General features: G+C 45.2%; 2 protein-coding genes across 2 annotated transcripts in view; one reads left to right on the forward strand and one right to left on the reverse strand.

Moving 5' to 3' along the window:
* KLF13 (KLF transcription factor 13) overlaps positions 1-19,771 on the forward strand; it is a 51,313-nt gene that overhangs the window by 10,454 nt on the left and 21,088 nt on the right. The window lies entirely within an intron of this gene.
* On the reverse strand, positions 6,638-10,389 carry LOC133369976 (keratinocyte-associated protein 3-like). Its single transcript, XM_061595832.1, has 3 exons — positions 10,296-10,389; positions 7,958-8,502; positions 6,638-6,796 (listed from the first exon to the last, which is right to left on the reverse strand). The coding sequence occupies exons 1-3, from the start codon at positions 10,387-10,389 to the stop codon at positions 6,638-6,640; spliced, it is 798 nt and encodes a 265-aa protein (XP_061451816.1).

Raw genomic sequence — 19,771 nt, forward strand, 5'->3', positions numbered from 1 at the left:
TAAAATAAACTGAAACATGGAAATATAGAAAACTGAAGACTGGTAAAATGAGACTCTAAAGGAAATCAAAATTGACATATTTGCCTACTCCCATGTATAAGCACATTTCCAAACATGTGTTTGCCTTATTTACAGCATATCTTTTAGTTGTGCACTTAAAATATCTAAAGTGTATACCAAGCAGAGCATTTTTGTGATGGTACTCAGTGGTGCAGAGTACCAGCACCTCTCTTTTTTTGGCTGCCCATGGCACCCATGAGGAACAGAAGGATGTGTCAGTTTCAATTCTCTCAGTTTCTCATTTTTCTGATATTTAATTCGATTCTCCACAGTTTTGCAGCAAATTTGCGATTTTTTTTAAAAAAATCCTCATGAAAATTCTTCATCATTTTAATGTGAATTTATCCGAATAAATACATCTTTGTATGTAGTTTTGACTAAGTACACATTTTTTGCAAGCAAGTTATCCTAATATAAAGTATGTTATTTTCACCAATATATGCGTTTTATATACATTTCCCCATAATATTGTAATATTGTACATTTTATAAAAACTAGTTGGTTGGAGAACTGTATGGCAAAGTTCAGATACCTAGGAATTTTGAAGAATGACTTTGTTTGGTTCTCATATTACTTTGGAAAGTGAGAATTTGATAAATTCAGCTTTAAATGCGAACTGAATTGAATTTCTCATCCATCCCTAGCACCCACCGCACTTTTATCAAGGTATAAGGGTTTTTCTCTTACCAAAATAGCACTGATACCAAGTAATGTGTGAAGAGATCCTTGGTTTACCACCCACAGCAGCAGATCTGGCAGGATTGCCATAGAATCCCAATGCTGTTTCACATGTTGCACAGCAACAAGCCTGGCTGTTGCCATAAAGAGTACATTCAATGGGGAGCAATAGCCAGTTTGAGAGTACATGTACAATACATATGTTTTGAACTCCACTGTTTGTCATGTTTACACTTTATACTTTTAAAGGTGTACACTTAAACCATGTTAGATGTCCATCTAAAAAGGCAATTTGTGAAGAAGTCTTTCCTGTTGGACCCTAGACTCCCAGGATGAAGGCTCAATGTGGTCTTTTGTTTTAGTTGCTCCAAATTACAGCTCTCAACTTAATAAATTGGCCTTTGGACAAAAGAATAAGTGATGGAGGATTTTCTGTCTCTGGCCTGTATTTATCCAACACCCATGATTCCCCCTTCCAATCTCTTCTCGATAATGAGCTTCGTATCAGTTCCTTGGCAACATTAGCTAGAGATAATGACAAACGAGTGCCAAGTGACCAATTAGCCCTGTTAACATATCAAGCTCACGACTGAGTCAGTAGGCTTTGTTTTCCACTTTCCAACAGAAAATTAAGAAGCCAAAATGTATTCCAATATTTCAGTTTTTAAGAACAATATACATTCACCATAAGGGGAAGACAAGCCCATTTAACAAGGTTACCCTCTGGGGTAAAGACTCTAAAGGTTCCCTCTGGGGTAAAGACTCATATTACATATGTTGTAGATGGCTGCAGTTGTGAGATGACCCCAAAATGTAGCTTTACTTTGGATCTGAAATGGAAATCATTACCCTTGTGTGTTAAATCTGTTCCATGTCCATAATAAACTTAAATCCACTATAATTTGGGACCAGTCTATACCTGAGATCACATGGTAAAATCGTTCCTGGACTCTACCAGACTACAGGTAGGGGAGGAAATCACACATTTGAATTGTCCCACATGACAGAAATCCCTGTTAGGATAGAACTGTTCTCCCTCTCCTCACATTTTTCAGATGCATAGAGACAGATGAACCTGTCAATTTTGGCTCCTCTTAGTTTTTCAATTTTCTAACCTCAGTTTCTTATTTTCCCATTCTTAATTTTAATTTACAACATTTCCACATCAATTTGCATCTTTTTTTTTAAAAAAAGTACATTCATAACAATTTTTTGTTTGCAATTTTGCCTAATATACACATTTTGCAACCAAATAGTGTATGTTTTCACTGGCTTAACTACTTTTATATGCACTTTCCCTGAATATACACATTTCTGTACAAATTTTCTGGTTAGAGAACTGCATCACAAAATTCAGAAGAGGGCAAAGTTTGAAGGAGAGCAGCATTTTAGTTTACACACTATTTTGGGAACTACAAATTAGGCAGGATGGATTAAAATGAGAATTGAACCAAGTTTCACCCCATCCTGGGGGAGAAAATTCAGTCCTGCATCGCCCGACCTGTCATCTGCACTAATGCAAACTGGGGATGGGATCCATTGATTCATACCAGTTAGAAAGTATTTTGTCAACCTAATACGCTGGTATCGCTTTGAGTTCATTTTTTGCCTGCTAGCTGCTGCTTATACTGAATCATTTTTTTCCTCACAAAAACATTGATATTAATATCAATATTTTAAAGGAAATATTGATAAATAAAATGAAATATCAATAAAATTATTGTTCTTAATATTGATATTTTTGAGGTGTTTATTTTTTTAAAAAATCCACTTTCAAAAATAGCCATGGAAAATCCCTACATAAAAATTTGATCTGCAACTACAGAGAATTATAAGCAAATTACTGTAACTATAAGTGAATTCATGGAAAATTTGGTACCAAATCTGAACTGGGTGGAATTCTAGCACATCCCTAATGCAAACACAACTAATGGTCCAGCCCTGTAGTTCTGTGCTAGGTTCAGACTCAAATAGTCTTCTTTCCACCAACATTATGTTTAAAAAGTGTGTGTAGTGTGGCCACAGATTTGGCTTTAATGTGAACTGAATGGAATTTATTCCCCCTCACTAGTGGCCAGAGACAATCCATGCCTTGTTTGTGCTGAAGGGCTGCAACACTGATGCTTCCTAACCACTGCATGAAAAAGCTGAGCTACCTGAAGACGTTACCTTGCACCACTCTGGAGATGCCCCATCCCAGTATATAAGATTTATATCCCATCCGACCTCCCGGTAGGAGCTGAGAGTGGTAAACAAAAGCACTAAAAACTTTAAAACATCATAACAACAAACTTTAAAATATATTAAAACAAAACATCTTTTAAAATATTCTTTTAAAAAGCTTTAAAAACATCTTCAAAAAAAGAAAGAAAAGGTTTAAAAGCATATTAAAAAGCAATTCCAACACAGACACAGACTGGGATAAGGTCTCTACTTAAAAGGCTTGTTGAAAGAGGAAGCTCTTCAGTAGGCACTGAAAAGATAACAGAGATGGTGCCTGCCTAAAATTTGAAATGAAATGGACTGCCTTCAAGTTGATTCTGATTTATGGCAACCCCATGCATAGGGATTTCATGGTAAGCAGTATTCAGAGGTTGTTTACCATTGGCTTCTTCTGAGGCTCAGAGACAGTGACCGGCCCAAGGTTACTCAGTGGGCTCCATGGCTATGTGGGGATTCAAACCCTGGTCTCCCAGGTCGTAGTCCAAAACTCTAACCACTACACCACACTGGCTCTCACCTAATATTTAAGGGAAGGGAATTCCAAAGGGTTGGTGCCATCACATTAAAGGTCCATTTCCTATGTTGTGCAGAACTGACCTCCTGATAAGATGGTATCTGCAGGAGGCCCTCACCTGCAGAAAGCAGTGATCTACTGGGGTATATAAAGGGTAAGATGGTCTTTCAGGTATCCTGGTCCCAAGCTGTATAGGGCTTTGTACACCAAAACTAGAACCTTGAACTTAGCCCGGTAGCTAATGGGCAGCCAGTGCAATTCTTTCAGCAGCAGGATGACATGTTGGCAATACCCTGCCCAGTGAACAGTAACACCACTGCATTTGCACCAGCTGCAGCTTCCAGACCAACCTCAAGGGCAGCCCCACATAAAGTGCATTACAGTAATCCAGCCTGGAGGTTACCAGTACATGGACAAGAGTGGTCAGGCTATCTCAGTTCAGAAATGGCCACAGCTGTTTTACTAGCCAAGGCTGGTAAAAGGCACTCCTGGCCACTGAGGTCACCTGGGTCTCTATATTATGCATACTTTTGTTGCTTAAATGTTTATAGAACCACCCATTTTCTTTTTTAATAAAAGCATCCACATGAGACCTCAATCCAGATTGGAAACTCAGTATTTGGGATTCAGCGCTTTCCTCTGCATACTTGTTTTTATGCCCCAAAATTCATCTCCCCCATACACACGCACGCAGATGCTGTTTGCCCCCAAATGTACAATCTGCAGGGAATGGCATCTCTGAGGCAAAAAAGCAGATTTTCAATGGGACAATGGTATGTGGAGGAAAGGGTCAACCTAGTCCCCGCCCCACTCTGCACACGCATCCTGATTGGAGTCCCACATGGCTGCTTTTTGCCAAAGAGGAAAGTAGCCAAGGCTTGGCATGGCATGTAGTTTGGTTGTCATATACAGGGAAAGCATAAAAGAGCAAAGAAATGCTCAGAAAGGGACACATCATCTGTTGCCACAACAGGAGCATGATGTGCTTGCTTGTGCAAGTCTTTAGGACCATGGCACCTTTCTATTTAAAAGATTCCTAAAATGTTCAAGGTGCCACCAAAAGGTAAATACAGTAAACATTCTTAAAAGCATCATTAAAAGAAACATGCAGCAGAGGACTACCAAATAAAACGAGACGTTTACAACCAATCAAGTAAGTTCCAAGAAAGCCACCAAAAATGGAACGGCCTTCCTAAACAGGAGAGTCTCTCCACAGCAGCAGAAGGGAAGAGGCAGAGTCACTCAGCAAGAAGTTACAGAGGCTGGGTGTGGCCACCAAAGAGGTTCTTGCTTCAGTGCCGCCCAGCCATGACTTTTGGGACAGAGAGGAGGGCCCCTGAAGATGCCTTTAATATTCAGGGCATCGTCATTTCTCCCTAAAGCACATGAAAAAGAATTGTCATACATGCTGAGTTTTTTTACTGGGAGGAACAAAACAGGTTCAAAACATCAATATCAAGCAACAATTCAGAATCCATTCAAAGAGAAAGCATTGTTTTAACATTTCAAAACACAAATGTATTTTTTCCTTTTGTCTCTCTGTGCATGGTTGGGGCATGTCCAAACCTGGAAACCTGGAATGAATTTGTGTTGGCCACGTGGGTCATAGTTGTGTTTTATAACTTCATGTAGGTCTTGGTGTCTTCTCCCCCCCCCCTTTTTCCTCTCCAAATACTCCTGGATCAGCTGCTTGGAAGTCTGATATTGCTGACCGAGCCAAAAAAAGAAAGGAGAAACCACAAACCAAATTTAAGGGCAACCATCTCAGAAGTAATTCTTGAAGGATCTCTCCTCTGTGTACATTTCTATTTTTGTTGTTTGCTGGTCACCCACTTGGCTTTCACTGGCGACGAGGCTCACGTGGTTGGTGAGATCATTATCTTACTGTATGCTGTGAGACAACAGTCAGACAATGAGGGTTTTTTAAGTGCAGGCGCAGGGGCCAGATAAACGTACCCTGTGTTTTGCAAAGCTTGCTATTTCAGCAGTTTGTGTACAAAAGAAACACTTGGGCTTAAAAAGAAAAACTAGCAGCGTTAACAGTGTCAGCTAGCACCAGAGAAGCAGTCTCTGGCGCTGCATTCTCAAGGCACTGCAGTGCTGGAGACAACTACAATTCAAATCCAAATGGATGTTGTGGAGCACAGCTGCAGTTCTCCTGCAAAGCCTCAGTGAAGGAGAGATGGGCAAGGACGTACACATGTTTGGCATTTGTTGTGCCTTGCTTGGGCTGCCGGGGAGAGAAGTACAGTCACCCACCTAGGACTGCCAGCCATCTAGTAGGTCAGCCTTTCCCAACCAGTGTGCCTCCAGATGCTGTTGGACCACAACTCCCATCAGCCTCAGCCAGCATTGCCAATGGTCAGGAAAGATGGGAATTGTGGTCCAACAACATCTGGAGGCACACTGGTTGGGAAGGGCTGCAGTAGGTATTGTACTGTTACCCAGGTAACTTTTCCCCAGTAACTCAGGAAAGGAGCAAACTTTAGATTCTGTACTTGGCTTTACTTGCAACCCACTTAGTTCCTCACCCCTTGTGCACCGTTTAGCAAGTTCTGTTCTGGCTCCAGCCTGGTGTCGCACTCCAGCAGGTACCCTCAGGGATTAGGTTCCAGCCTAGGGAGGTCTAAGCCTGCTACCCAAAACACTCACCAAGGCGAGCTGGGAGGATGGTGCAATGGTGACTGAAAACAAGCCAAGGTCGCGCACAGGGTATCAGTCCAGGTCTGAGACATATCTCAGAGACCTGGTCAAGTCCAAGGTCAAAAATCAAAGGGAATCAGGCAAGACAGACCAGCAAGGAGGAGTGACAAGGTTTGGGAGCCAGCATTTCTAGCAAATGAAGGGCTCAAAATGGAGGCCATATATACTCTGGCTTCCTGGAGGACAATCTAAGCCCCATCATTCAGGGATTGTTTGCTCTCAAGGAGACCCCTGAACTCTTGAGGTGCACAATGACTCTGGCTCCATAGATGTATATTACATTGTTGCTCTTTAGCTGGGATTTATTTATTTATCTGGGTATTTACAATCTGCACTTACATAAAAATATACATCAAGATGGTATCAAACATATCAAAATAAAACGTGCAAAAAGCAACTATAAAAACATCATTAAAAACATCAGCGAAACATTAATTCTGATTGGTTAAAAAGAGAAATTCATATTATAGACTTGGATCTTTTGGTGCCGGCATTCTCACAGGCTGGAGGTGGCTCCTCCTCCTCGTCCTTCTCCTCCTCTGACAGCACCGACTTGCCAGCCAAGAAGTGTTGCAATACAGAAGAGCATCCAGTCACGTGATCCACCCTGTTGGCAGCCTGAATTGGAGCAGTACAAACTTTTGTTGATTGTACACACTGGTTTCATACCATGAAGTCTTAGACAGGGACTGGCAGGTCACTTGGTGTGTCAGATCCCATCCCTGCCTCGTCTTTTGCGTCCGTGACATGTTAATGTGTGATCTCTAGAGGAAAATGCTGGCTCTTATCTTTTCAGAGAGCATGAATCTTGCTCCAACAATGTGTTTATTTTCAAATTTAAATGTGTTTCTGTTCCGTTTTAAGACCTCGTTTCTTGCTTGAGTTGGTGACTGGGTTCTGCTGGGGCTCTGCACAGCTTCTGCACAGGACAGTGGTTTCGAAATGTTCTACCCTCAGAGAGTCCTTTCTGCATCACTGCATCACAGCACATTTGCCATGCTTCAGCAATGGCTACACACCAAGCAGTTATGTTCCAGGTCTTGGAGGGAGCTGGCTGTCCATCCAAGTGGCCCAAGAGGGTACATGGACTGACACAGGAAAGGAGCAACTTCCAGAGACAACTTTCAAAGGGACCAGAGGCAGGTGGATAGTCAAAGCCCATTAGGGCTTAAGATCCCAGGCAGCAATCCGAGAAAGGGAGCTGCCCCAACTTTTTTAGAGCAAAATGATCCAGGATTGGCCCTTGGAGTCAGGTGAAGGAATGTGTAGGCAGGCTGGTACTGCACAGCACTCAGTCTGCCAGACTAGGAGTGGAAATAGGGCTCTGAATGCAGGACAGAGCACTATAGATGGACAGTTGGAAAACCTGGTTTAGAGATGAGGGAGAAATTTGATGATGATGATGATGATGATGATGATGATGATGATTTACATTGGTATACCGCCCCATAGCTGAAGCTCTCTGAGTGGTTTACAATTAAAAACATTATAAACAAATATACAAATTTAAAAACACTTAAAAAAACAATTTGGGAGAGATTCCTGCCTGGCCAGCTCTGCACCTTGAACACAAGCCCATCTGTCCATGCAAGAACATGGACAGTCTAGCAGCAAAAGTAGGTCACTCTCTTCCCTCCACCCTCAAAGGCAGCACTCTTCCTTGTCCATTTCAACCAGAGGCTGGTGGTGAGGCTCCCCTTCAGAGCCTTCCTCTGCAGCCAGCTCCTGTGGGGCAGCTGCCTGAAGCAGGGCCACTTTGTAGGAGGCTGAAGAGGGGCCAATTCCACAGAGAGAGAGGGAGGCTGTGCAACACCAGGCAGACAAACCGGCTTCCACTGCTGCCATCAACAAGGAAGGAAGCCAGAGGACCAGGGCTGTGTCATAGATGTGGGTAGTGTCAAAAGGGCACTCGTTTGTTATCACAGTGCGGGCATCAGCTGGAAGGGCAGAACTGTTGCAACCAGTAAAGAGAAGACGGCCACTGTTGACAACAGTGAGGGAGATGGCAAGTGCCAGCCCCACGCAGCAGGCTCCTGAGATCAGGACATTTGCCAGGGCGATAACAACCAGGATCCAAGGCAGGTAACGGTGGGAGAAGCTCCAGGACACCAGGATTGCCAGGACACCAGGAGCAAAGCTCAAGAGCCCGGAAGCCACCGCAACGACATTAGCCACGGCGTACTCCAAGGTGATGGTGTGCGCGGGCCGGGCCCCATGGCGCAGGAGCGTGCCATGGACAATGGCCCCCAGCACCAAGGTCAAGTGGCCCAGGACCACCAGCGAGATGCCGCTGCGAGCTAGCCGTGGGGCTCTGCGGCCCGCCTCTGCAGGGAGGGAGGGAGGCTAGTGAGGACTGCCGCACCATGGGAGGCAAGGAAAGCCCAGGGGTGGGGCACCAAGCCTCCAAGAGGAGGAGGGGCTCCCCAGGGCGGCGCTAGACCGAGGCGCGAAGGAGGCTTGGGAATCCCCCCCCTGCGGCGGCTGCCCTTCCTCTCCCGCGACCTCTCGGAGCTCGGTGATGCTTGCATTTCATAGTGAATCTACCTAATTCACACTCTCAAAAACAATATGCAAATCGAAACACAGCCATCAACATTCATATTTCTCCAAATTTTGCAATGCAGCCCTGCAGCCAAGTGTGGGCATACAAATGCATGCCTTTTGTGAAAATAACATACAAAATATGTTATATTAAGGACTCATTGCTTTATAAAAATGCGTACATTAGGCAAAATTGCATACAAACACATGTAAGGAGAAATTTGCACTTAGACAGGGTGATAATTTTCATAAGGAGGAAGTGGTTGTTGTGGAGAACTGAACTCAAGATTGGAAAAATGGGAACCCAGAATGGACAAATCCGCCCGTCCTTACCCTAGTTACACACGCATGCACAGATGGCAATGCAGACATGGGAAAATACCAATAAATAAAATCAGATGTCTAAAAATTCCGTGTTATTGACACATATATGGAATATATCATAATATCAATTAATGTAGCCAACAATGTTGTGACAAACCAGATGTAGCACCCAAATACTTAGATAGGGGACCAAACGTGTTTCTACCCTGAATGGGTCTTCTTCAGCGGTCAGTATGCATACAATATATGAGTCGATTTTGTCACTACATGCACAGTTGCTGTTGTAACAAAGCATAATATAATGACCTATCTACTCCTGAGAATATATTTATATCCTTTGATGGATCTAGATTTATGATGTGATTTGCCCAATCTTTCCTACTTATAGGGCCTTTTCCAAATTCTCTCACAGGTCAGCCTGCAAACAGTTACACACACACACATACAGAGAGAGAGAGAGAGAGAGAGAGAGAGAGAGAGCTGTATTCTAGGAGTACGTTCTAGTCAAGTTGCACAAAGCACTAGAAGGGTCTACTGGACCTCACCATTCCCCAGTGTTTACTAAGAAGCAGGGCCGGCACCAGGTGTGACTGGGCCCTTGGGTGCCAGCCTGCTCCTGGCCCCCTGCTCCCAGCCCCCCCTACAGACCATGCAGGACAGCTCCACCTACCTCTTCTCTCTTCCTGTGAATGCCCTGGGTGCTGGGTGCGCAGGACAATGCCATCAACTAAGATGGCAGCAGCGGCTTCTCTAAGGGGTGATACCCCTGCTGCCATCTTTGTTGATGACACACATGTGCACTATGCTGTGTGCACACATATGCCTGCCATCAATCAAGATGGTGGTAGGGGCATCAGCCCCTTAGAGAATCCTCTGCTGCCATCTTGGTTGATGGCAGCTATGCATGCAGCGCACATGGCATTCACAGAAAGGGAGGAGAGGTAGGTGGAGTGGGTGGGCGCCACGGGCCTGCACAGTTTGTAGGGGGTCTGGGAGTTCCGTCTCTGCAATTTGCAGCAGGGTCGGGAGTCGACCCTGCTGAAGTTCACAGAAGAGGAGCACTACCCCCGCACCCTAAGGAGTGGCCCTTCAGGGGCCTCTCTGGGCCGCAGGGGCCCTTGGCCACGGCCCAACCTGGCCGCTGTTTGGCGCCAGCCTTGCTAAGAAGGTTGCTCTGGAACAATCATCTTGTGGCTGAGGATTGAGTGGGAATATTAACAGTGGTGTGCAAAAGCAGATTGTCCCCCATTACTGATCTCATCAAGGAGTTCCCTCATTAAACCCCCAGGGAACCTCAGGGTGCCACTGAAGAGTCTGGCAATGACTGGTGGAGAAGATTGCTCCATGGTTGATCCCAGGCAACTGTGGTGCCAGTAGGGCTGGACCATGAGGCCTAGTTTGGGCCCCCACAGCCTGGGTGTGTTTGTGTCAAATGCTGTTAGAGAGGTGGTGACAGCAGTGGCGGCAGCACACTTGGACGTGTGGCTTTGGCAGCCAAGGCCATCTTAATTTATCACACCCCCCAATGCTCCAGTCCTCTCATTAGCCTGTGACTTCAAAGGTGGCACACAATTGTCTGGGCATGCTGTCGTTCGCCTCACTTTGGAGACATTCCTTAAATTAAAATGGCAGCAGGTGGCTGCAGTCTCAGGGGCCAGAAGAGCCATTCACATCCAGGCACGCTGCCAGGCAGCCTTGCCCCATTGCATGCTCCTTGCTGAAGCTGGCCCACTGCCTAGGCTGAAAAGCACAGCAGCAGTGGGGAGAAGACCATCCCCACTGCCGAACAACGGTACCAGCTTTGCCAACTATGACCCTTTCTGAGAAAGCTGGACCTTGCTACAGCCATTCATGCCCTTGTGACCTCCAGATTAGATTACTGCAACATGCCCTATCTGGGGCTGCCCTTGAAAAGTACTTGGAAACTGCATCCACAGCCAGGATGCTGGCCGGTGCAAGAGGTGTTTTCAGTCTATCATGCAAGCTTTATGTGGTCTGCACTGGCTGCTAGTTTGTTTGCAGGCTCAATCCAAGGTGCTGGTGTTAAGCTTTAAAGCCTAACATCTGCTAATGAGTCCATGAATATTACACAGAGCCTGGGGTACACTGAAGGGCACATGGCCCATTGGCCAAGCTTGTGGAGTCTCATTGGCACCCCATGAGAACTAGGAAGGCAGGAGATCAGTGGTGCATGACGGGCAAGACATCACTAAGGAAAGACAGTCCATCCAGAGCTTGGAAAAGTTACTTTTTTGAACTACAACTCCCATCAACCCCAGCCAGCATGGCCACTGGATTGGGCTGATGGGAGTTGTAGTTCAAAAAAGTAACTTTTCCAAGCTCTGAGTCCATCACTAATGATCCCTTAACCGGGAGATTCTTGATAAGCCTCAAGGCACTCCAGGATTTCTCAGAAGTCACCAGACCAGGTTCTCTTGATGCAGTTGGTCCTTCCGCCTCACACCAAGCATGTTCCTCTAGCCACACAAAGAGGCCCTTCCATCATGTCTTCTGCTGTCAACCAAGAGCAGTTTCCCAGGGATTATTTATTTATTTATTTATTATATTTATGTCCCGCCCTTCCTCCCAGTAGGAGCCCAGGATGGCAAATGAAATGATTTAATGATTCTTGCATTACGTTTTCTGCTTGTGTATGGATATCCGAAAACCGAATACACCCAGTTCTCACCAACATTGAAGGGTAGTGCATGCATATATAGCCTGGCCCTGAAAAAATTCTCAGGAGCTCATCTCACGTGACCCAAGAACGCCCATGGCTTCTTCCTTGCAACTCTGGCAATGTCAGAAATGCTACATAGTGCAGGAGAAACTAGTGTTGTGTTTCCTTTCCACACCAGTGTACTCAAGACAACCAGAGCATGCTTTGGCAAAGGGAATCACTTTTTTTCTCCCCAACAAGAATCTAAAAGAAAGGGACATGTTTAGTTGGCTAAGGGTTGGTGTATACTTTTTATAAATTGTGGAATTATAACAGTTTGTGAACTAAATAGGCCCTGAGTGCTCTTAATTTATGCTTTGGCCATTAACAATCTCCTTCCTACTGCTTGTGTATTTAGCAATTGACAGCTCATCATGGCAGCCATAACACCCTGTAACCATATTGGTGGCTTCTGGAATACAGAGGTTCTGTTCAGGAATAGCCTATATTTCATGGTATATATCAAAACACTGCAAGGTTTTTACAGTGCTTTTACAGAAAACAAAGTCTTCCTGCAGCATTTACATTTGATTACCCACTCATTCCTTTATTTATTTAAGTCCTAATGACATGCTGGGACTGTACATTTTCTTTTCTACACATTTCTGGCCATTTCCCAAGCTTTTTCTGCACAGCAATGAAGAATGCAAAGGAAATTGTTAACTGGAGGCACCGTGAGGAAGGTTTTTTCTTGGTCCTATCCTGCGGCGTGTAGTGAATAAAAACATATTCCATATTTTTTACTCATCCAATCTAGAGATATCAGGGCAGATGTAAAGTAGAGATTATGGGTCATCCCTACTGGGGCCATCTTTAAACACAATGGCTTGACCATCCAGGGCCAATACCTGGAGGCACAAATCTCACAAACAGTATGAGGCCTCTGAATCTTGACATGGCTTAGGGCAAGCCTTAATTCAGCCCAGCGCGCACGTTATGATGAATATGTGCATAGGGTGGGGCAGGATCATACCTCCTGCCCTTGATCCCACCGCGGTGCATGTTCAGACTCTGCATGCCACTAGAGCCCTGCCTTTTCCAAGGTTCCTAATCTAGTGGTCACAGCCAGTGGTGGCTGGTGCCCATTGGAACTGTTAGGGCAGAAGACCGGGAGGCCAACCATAGTTAGAGCCTATGACAGGCAGAGCCAACTCGTTCTAGTTTGATCACCTTCGTCCTCCCTGCTGAGTTCTGCAATAGCATCACTGAGACAGAGGAAGAGGAGGAGGAGGAAGGTGCCATCCAGAGCCATCCCTTTGGGCTAGTTGTGAGTAAGAAAGCAGGCAAGTGGGGGCTGGCTGAGGGCAGACTGAGGGTGGTGGCATAGTGCCCCATTCGTCCAAATGGATCCACCTCCATTGGGCACAGCGTACAATTTGTATAAATGCATGCCGACTCTTTCCCAAGTGATTTTCTTGTGGTTTGGAATGGCCGGTGAGATGGAGTTTTGTTGGTGGGGAGAGAAATTTTTCTCTTGATGAATGTCAATATTTTTTCAATATGTTCAGGGTCTATGGCAAGGGTGGGGGATATTTTTCGGCCTGAGGGCTGCATTCCCTCATTGGAGCCACATGCAGGTGGGGAGCAAGGCCAGGAACAATAATGGGGCCAGGGGTACAAGTGGGTGGAGCAAACGATGTGACTCTGACCTTTGTAGAGGAGGCTACTGGCTTCCAGTCATGCAAATGTCAGATGTTGTACACACCACACCATTCTCTGACATCGCGGCTCAATTGAATGTTCTTCCACACAAAATAAAATAAAATAAAATACCCTGCACAGAAAACTATGTCATGAAGAAAGGGTCCTTGTCTAGCCTTTTCACTGCAAAGCCAGTTTTCTATGTACAAGAGTTATTTTTTCCTGGGAATGGAGAATTCATTTATGTGTGCCCTACCTGCACTCTGTAGTGGCATAGTTCAGAAACAGGTTTGCCAGCTTCTCTGCAGCTTGTGTAAACTGGCACTGAAGGCTTAATTTGAGGTCTAGGAGGAGTCTTACTCAGTGCTGAGTTGTCTAGTAGCAGCTCTGGTGTGCTTTTGCCTGTCGTGTTCTGGTTGGCTCTGAGTCATCTGGGTTGTGTACTAAACAATACGTAGCCTGTAGGCACTTTTGGCTTGGTGTAGCCTGTTCACTCCTGCTGTGCTTTTTTGGTACTTTCATGGCTGATGATCTGAAGGCAAAGCAAGCAATGAGCAGGTTTGGACAGTATGAAAGCTGTGCTTGGTTTTCACTCAGCTAACCAATTGTTCAGACTGTGGCTCCAAGCCAAAGTCTGAGGCTTTATAGGAACAGGTGACACTGTGCTGGCTTCCTTATGTCACCTGAAGAGGGAGGGATGGATGCATCAGCCCAATTCTCACCCATGTCATTTTCACATAAGTTCATCGATAAGTCTGCTTTGCCCCAATATTCTGTGAACTTTATTTTATCCACATGAACATTCACATTTAAATGTGTCTTCAGAAATGTTTTGGAAAAGTTAGGGTTCTATGCAGAGATTTGCTAGCAATGTGGCCAAGCTCCCACGTGTCTTCTGAGGCCAGGCTGTTTTGAGCAATGCATCCTTTCTCCACAGTGAGAGCTTTAAGTGTACATGACCTGAGGCCAAAGAGCCCCATGTGGTGTAACCTGCCCTATGCGTGGGGTTTACATACTGGTGTGTGTGCATGGAGGGGTAAGGTGTTGTGACTGAGTCACAACAGTATGTGTTACACCATATTCTGTCACGGTGACAGAGGCAGGGTGGTCCTCCATGTGAGAGCAGATATTTTTGATCTCCCCCCCCCGTCTCACTGAAGTCAACAGAAGGGAAATGCTTTATGCCAGATCTGGGGCTGGCGTAAAGTTGTGCCATCAACAGTGGTGTGGCCATGGATTGAAGGGGGATAGGATGTGGTGCAAGTGTGATCCTGCCCTATGCCACCTACATTCCACCAATGACTCAGTCCTGGGTTTAGTGTGGGTGTGTGCATATCTTTCATGGTAGCAACAATGTGCCTGGCTTTCCACCAAATCTCACAGCCCTTTATCTAGCAGATCTTCAGTATAGGATTGCATTTTAAATTTTTCACAAAGCCATGAAATGAAAGTCTTTTGGAACCATCTCCCTACTTTCATGAGAGCTAGATCCTCAGTTGCCAAGATATTTATTGGATTGTTTATGAGCTTTTATTTCTCCTAAAAATATACCTTCCTTCTTTCTCAGCAACTTAAATGGATCTTCTCAGAGCCCTAAAGCTTGCTCTGTGCCTAAGTTCACTGTATTTATAGCCAGTAGAAAGACTAAAAAAAGAACCAGTCTGGAAATTGTTGTATAACGGTCAGCTCTGGGCAGTCCCCCAGGCCTCAGAAAGCGGTGTGTGTGTGTGTGTGTGTGAGGAGGGTCAGTTTTGCTGTCACTTGGAATTTCCAGGGGAGCAAACCCCTTTGGTTAACCCAGATCTAACAAAATGAGGTCATTTACATGGCTCAGGAAAATTAAACTTCAAAAGTCACCCAACAGGGAAACTTCCAATATTATTTTGGAAGCCCACTGATGCCAAGGTGACTTTACTTCATAAATATCTGCAGAGAGTGGAGAAAGAGGGAATCAGAAAAACTAGAGAAAATGAGTAATGGGGGCCCCTAGGTTTTGTTTTCATATTTTTTGTGGTAAATGCAGAAGGTCTATTCAAAGTCTTCTTTCCAGCTTCAGGGTAGCACGGATCTTGATGTTAAAAAATAGCATTGCCAAGAAGACTGAAGAAGTTAAGACTGAGATCAGGCCATGATGACACATAAGTTGGCATTCGTATGTATTGGAGACTCCTTGAGCTTTTACAGCTGTAAAGGGTGGTGGTGGTGGTGGTGGTGGTGAGATAAACAAAACTATTATAAGGAATAAATAACCAGCAGAGCTTAAAATAGCCCTGCTTCTGGCTTTGCAAAAGAGGGAATGGTGAGCTCCAATTTTCTTTTACACATGCTGCCAGGAAATCACCTTTTTATGCAGTCAAAGCAATGGCACTAACGCCTCAGCTGCCTTGATGATGGTTCAAGGTTTGGCTTGGTGGTCAGTTTGAAGTGCCTGTATAAAACAGTGGAAGTGGAAATATTTTCCCAAACCACAGCAAGCTTTATTTAAGGATGTCTTTTTAAAAAAATACTCATTGGCTTGCCTAGTCAGACAAAGACAACAGTACCACCCCAAGGAATCACATATGACTGGACTGTCCCTCCCCTTTGCCATCAGGAGAAAGAATGTTCTGGTTGTTCTTTTCCATCCGCAGCAGAAGAAGCCAGGCATGATTTGAAAAACTCTTTGGGCAGTGCTCTGATTCATGTGCTAGAGGGATTGCTTTGCCCATGCACAAACTCCATTTGTGAGGTGGGTGCTCTGTGCAAAGGCCTGTATGTGCAATGGCTTGACTTGAACAATTTTCCTCCTCAAAAAAGGGGAGACTCTACCCATGACGCCATTGTCCAGATAGGTCTACACATGGAACATGGGTGTTTAAAGATGGTAACAGTCAAATGTATTCCTTAGCGAATGACACAAGCAGGATGATCCTATGGTCCCACGATACACTAAGTGGTTATGCCACCAGGACTAACACCATCATAATAGTCAAAGTCCGATGCTTAACCAGCAGTACCCAATGGCCCAATAGCTGAAGAATCAAAAGCTAGCATTGCAACTCCAACAGGCATTCCCATGGAGTTCATGACATTTCTGCCACTACCCTTCCCATAATAAGCATCTGGTTGGCCACTGTGAGTACAGGATGCTGGAGTACATGGGCCATTGGCCTGATCCAGTGGAGCTCTTATAGACATATGCTGTTAAACAACACACACAGATGGCTGGCTGAATGACTTCATGATCTCATCATTCCCAGTACACACACTTATATAATACCCACACAGAATGCACAGCCAGGCAACCAGAAAGAGATGATAGTGCTTCCTCCTTCACAAGCTATCATGGATAGGCCTGCAGGAAGACTCCAAAGGCTCATTTTAGTATTTCAGTGGTAAGGCCATTTAAAAGATGCAGACCTTCAGCCCCAGTGGGACACGAGGCTGGAGGACCCATTCCCTTCCCTTCTCAGTTCACATGTCACATTGTGGAGACATCTGAGGTGAGTGAGAAACAGGTGTGTATGTGTGTGTGTGTGCATGCGTGTGCACCTTCCTATGTGCCAACCATCTTGAGAAAAGAGACATAGTTGAAACATTTGCAGGTTTTACTAGACTGCATCTGTTGAGTGAGCTCTGAAAGCATCATCAAAGAATAATCTTGCAGGAGTGCTCTGCCTTTAAAAGATTCATGGCAGGCAGAGGAACATCAGATGCATGCTGGGTATCCCATTATTGTCAAGAGTACACTTTGGAAGAGCACAAGTTCCCTGGGAGGACAAGGGTGGCAACCGAACAGAAGGACAGCTGGCTACATGTTGGCAACTGGTGGTGGAGGCTTCGCTTGTGGAGGCTGCATGACATTGAGAACTGTCTGTGTGTTGAAGGCTGCCTGGTTGCCTGTGGGGAGACAAAAGACACAGGAGAGTGGTAATGAGTCACAGGTAACAGCTGCAATGGATAAGTGGAGTACCTGTGCCCATTTGTGGATACTGGGTGAGAACTGTGAGAAAGGGTATTATCCACCTAGATACTCTTCCCTGCTTTCTACATTGGAGCTCCACCTATTAGGGAAGACAGTGCAGTAACTGCAACAATACTCATGTAACAGTTGAAAGACATTGCACTGGAACCCTCAGTTTCTACTTGTCCTGTTCTGTGTGGCCTGGAAATGTGAGTTTGGCCATCTCTAACCATCAGTGGAAGAGAGTGTCTGGTGGTCACCAAGAAAAGTGACCCTGGTCCCCATCGCCTTGACCTCTGCGAGCCTATGTAGGCTTGAAGAGTGTGGGCAAGAGGTGCACTATTACCCTGAGTCTCTTCTGTGGGGAGGGCTGCCTGGCAGCTCCTGTGAAGTGAAGCAGCTCCAGCCCTGATCGGAAAGCTGGATGGGGGACTACTGGAAGCCCGTGTAGAAGCAGGCTATCATTCAGTATACAGTTTCCCACTATGGGCACGTGTGTCTGAGCACTCTGCGTACCTATTTCTTTTCCTGGAAGATTTGGAAGAGGAAGTGCCTTCAGGCACAGCCTCCTGCTCCATTGCTGACCTGTGTAGGTCGCAGTGTCCTTCTAGCCCCAGTTGCAGCAGTGGAGGAGGCTCCTGTTGGGGGTTAGTTGCACCTGCACTTTTAGTTGTCTTGGCTCCTGCCCAAAAATGATGACAGGTGCAGTTTCTGGTAAGTAAAGGAAGGCAATGTTTATTATTGGAGACTAATATCCATCCATCCATCCATCCATCCATCCATCCATCCATCCATCCATCCATCCATCCATCCATCCATCCACCCACCCATCCATCCATCCATCCATCCATCCATCCATCCATCCATCCATCCATCCATCCCGCCCTTTCTCTAGTAGTACTAGCACAGCATCATGGAGAGAGCAGAATCGAGTCCAGGTGCTCTTACAAGGAAAAAGGACGGCAACAATAAGCCCAGTTCAGAATGAAGGACAAGATCCAGAAGTCGAAGATCAGCAGCAAGGGTTTCAAGGCTGCACGAGAGCTGTGAAGTTGTTCCACAAGTTTCCCTGCGTACTCACCAAGCTTTTAAGCAGAGACAGAGAATGTTGAGATACCTATGAGAATCCCTGGCCTGTGGGAATCTCTGGCCTGAATGTGGGCACTCTGCCTAGGGGGACAAGGCATTGCTGGACCTGCCACCTTTGTCCTCCAGCACTGAAGCAGCCTCCACAGTCTCTAAAGGCCCCCTCTCCTCTGCAGGTGAAGGAGAGGCAGCCTCTTGGATGTCCGCCTCATCGGTAGATCTGGGCTTATCTGGAGGCAGTGGGGTAGGTGGGTGGGTGGGTTGTCAAAAGGGCTCTGCTCTGTTGTCTCATCCCCACTTCTTCAAGTGCCTCCCACTCCCGGTCTGACTTAGAGTTCTCAGAGGGGATCATGACATCTGTCCTTTTTGGTCTCTCTGGCTGTTTGTGCAAAGAGTCCCATCACAAAGTCTCCACTTGGCTGTTGCCACTTGTCTCATCTTGCTGTCGCAGGGCCGCTCCAGATGTGCTTTTTATTGTGCATTCATGAGGATTTGTGCTCATGATGGTATCGGGCCATTTATACACAATCCCACTTTCAGGACTGTTTGTGCCTGCAAATGTTTAGGGGCAGACATACACGGATTGTTTCCAAGCTGTGCATGTCCTGTAACTTCCGGCTGAAATCCTGTAGCTTTTTATATCACAAAATTTCTGGTTAATTTTTTAAATTATTTGTTAAGCTAGAATACACTCACTCCTACATTCATAAAAAATACGCTTACACATAAGAAGTAACAATAAATACAGATAATATTTTGTTGCCTTAGCAAACAATTAATAATCCAGAGATCTCCCAATCGTCCCAGATGCAGGACATGGAATAATGGGCTCAAGTTACAGGAAGCCAGATTTCAACTGAACACCAGGAAAAACATCCCAACTGTTAGAGCAGTATGGCAATGGAACCAATGACCTAGGGAGGTGATGGGCTCTCCAACACTGGAGGCATTCAAGAGGTAGCGGACAGCCACCTGTCGGGTATGCTTTGATTTGGATTCCTGCATTGAGCCGGGGGTTGGACTCGATGGCCTTATAGGCCCCTTCCAACTCTAAGATTTTATGACTCTATGATTTTACAGTAATTAAATTCACAATACTAATATTTCAATAACTAATATTTCAATGGTTCAATAAATAATAATTAGCCATTAATCAATTGTTAATAAATTAAAACTTCATGAATTATGACTGGTAATTTATGGCAGCAAATAATTTATTGCTAGCTCCTTTGTACCCAGCTCTCTTTTAATATAAGTGATCGTTGGAGCCCATTTTTCCATTTCCTTCTTCAGTATTTTATAAGGTTGCAGCAGCGCAATCAATTTTTTAACCTCCAAG

Source organism: Rhineura floridana, chromosome 14, assembly GCF_030035675.1.
Source record: "Rhineura floridana isolate rRhiFlo1 chromosome 14, rRhiFlo1.hap2, whole genome shotgun sequence".
Classification (NCBI taxonomy): Eukaryota; Metazoa; Chordata; class Lepidosauria; order Squamata; family Rhineuridae; genus Rhineura; species Rhineura floridana.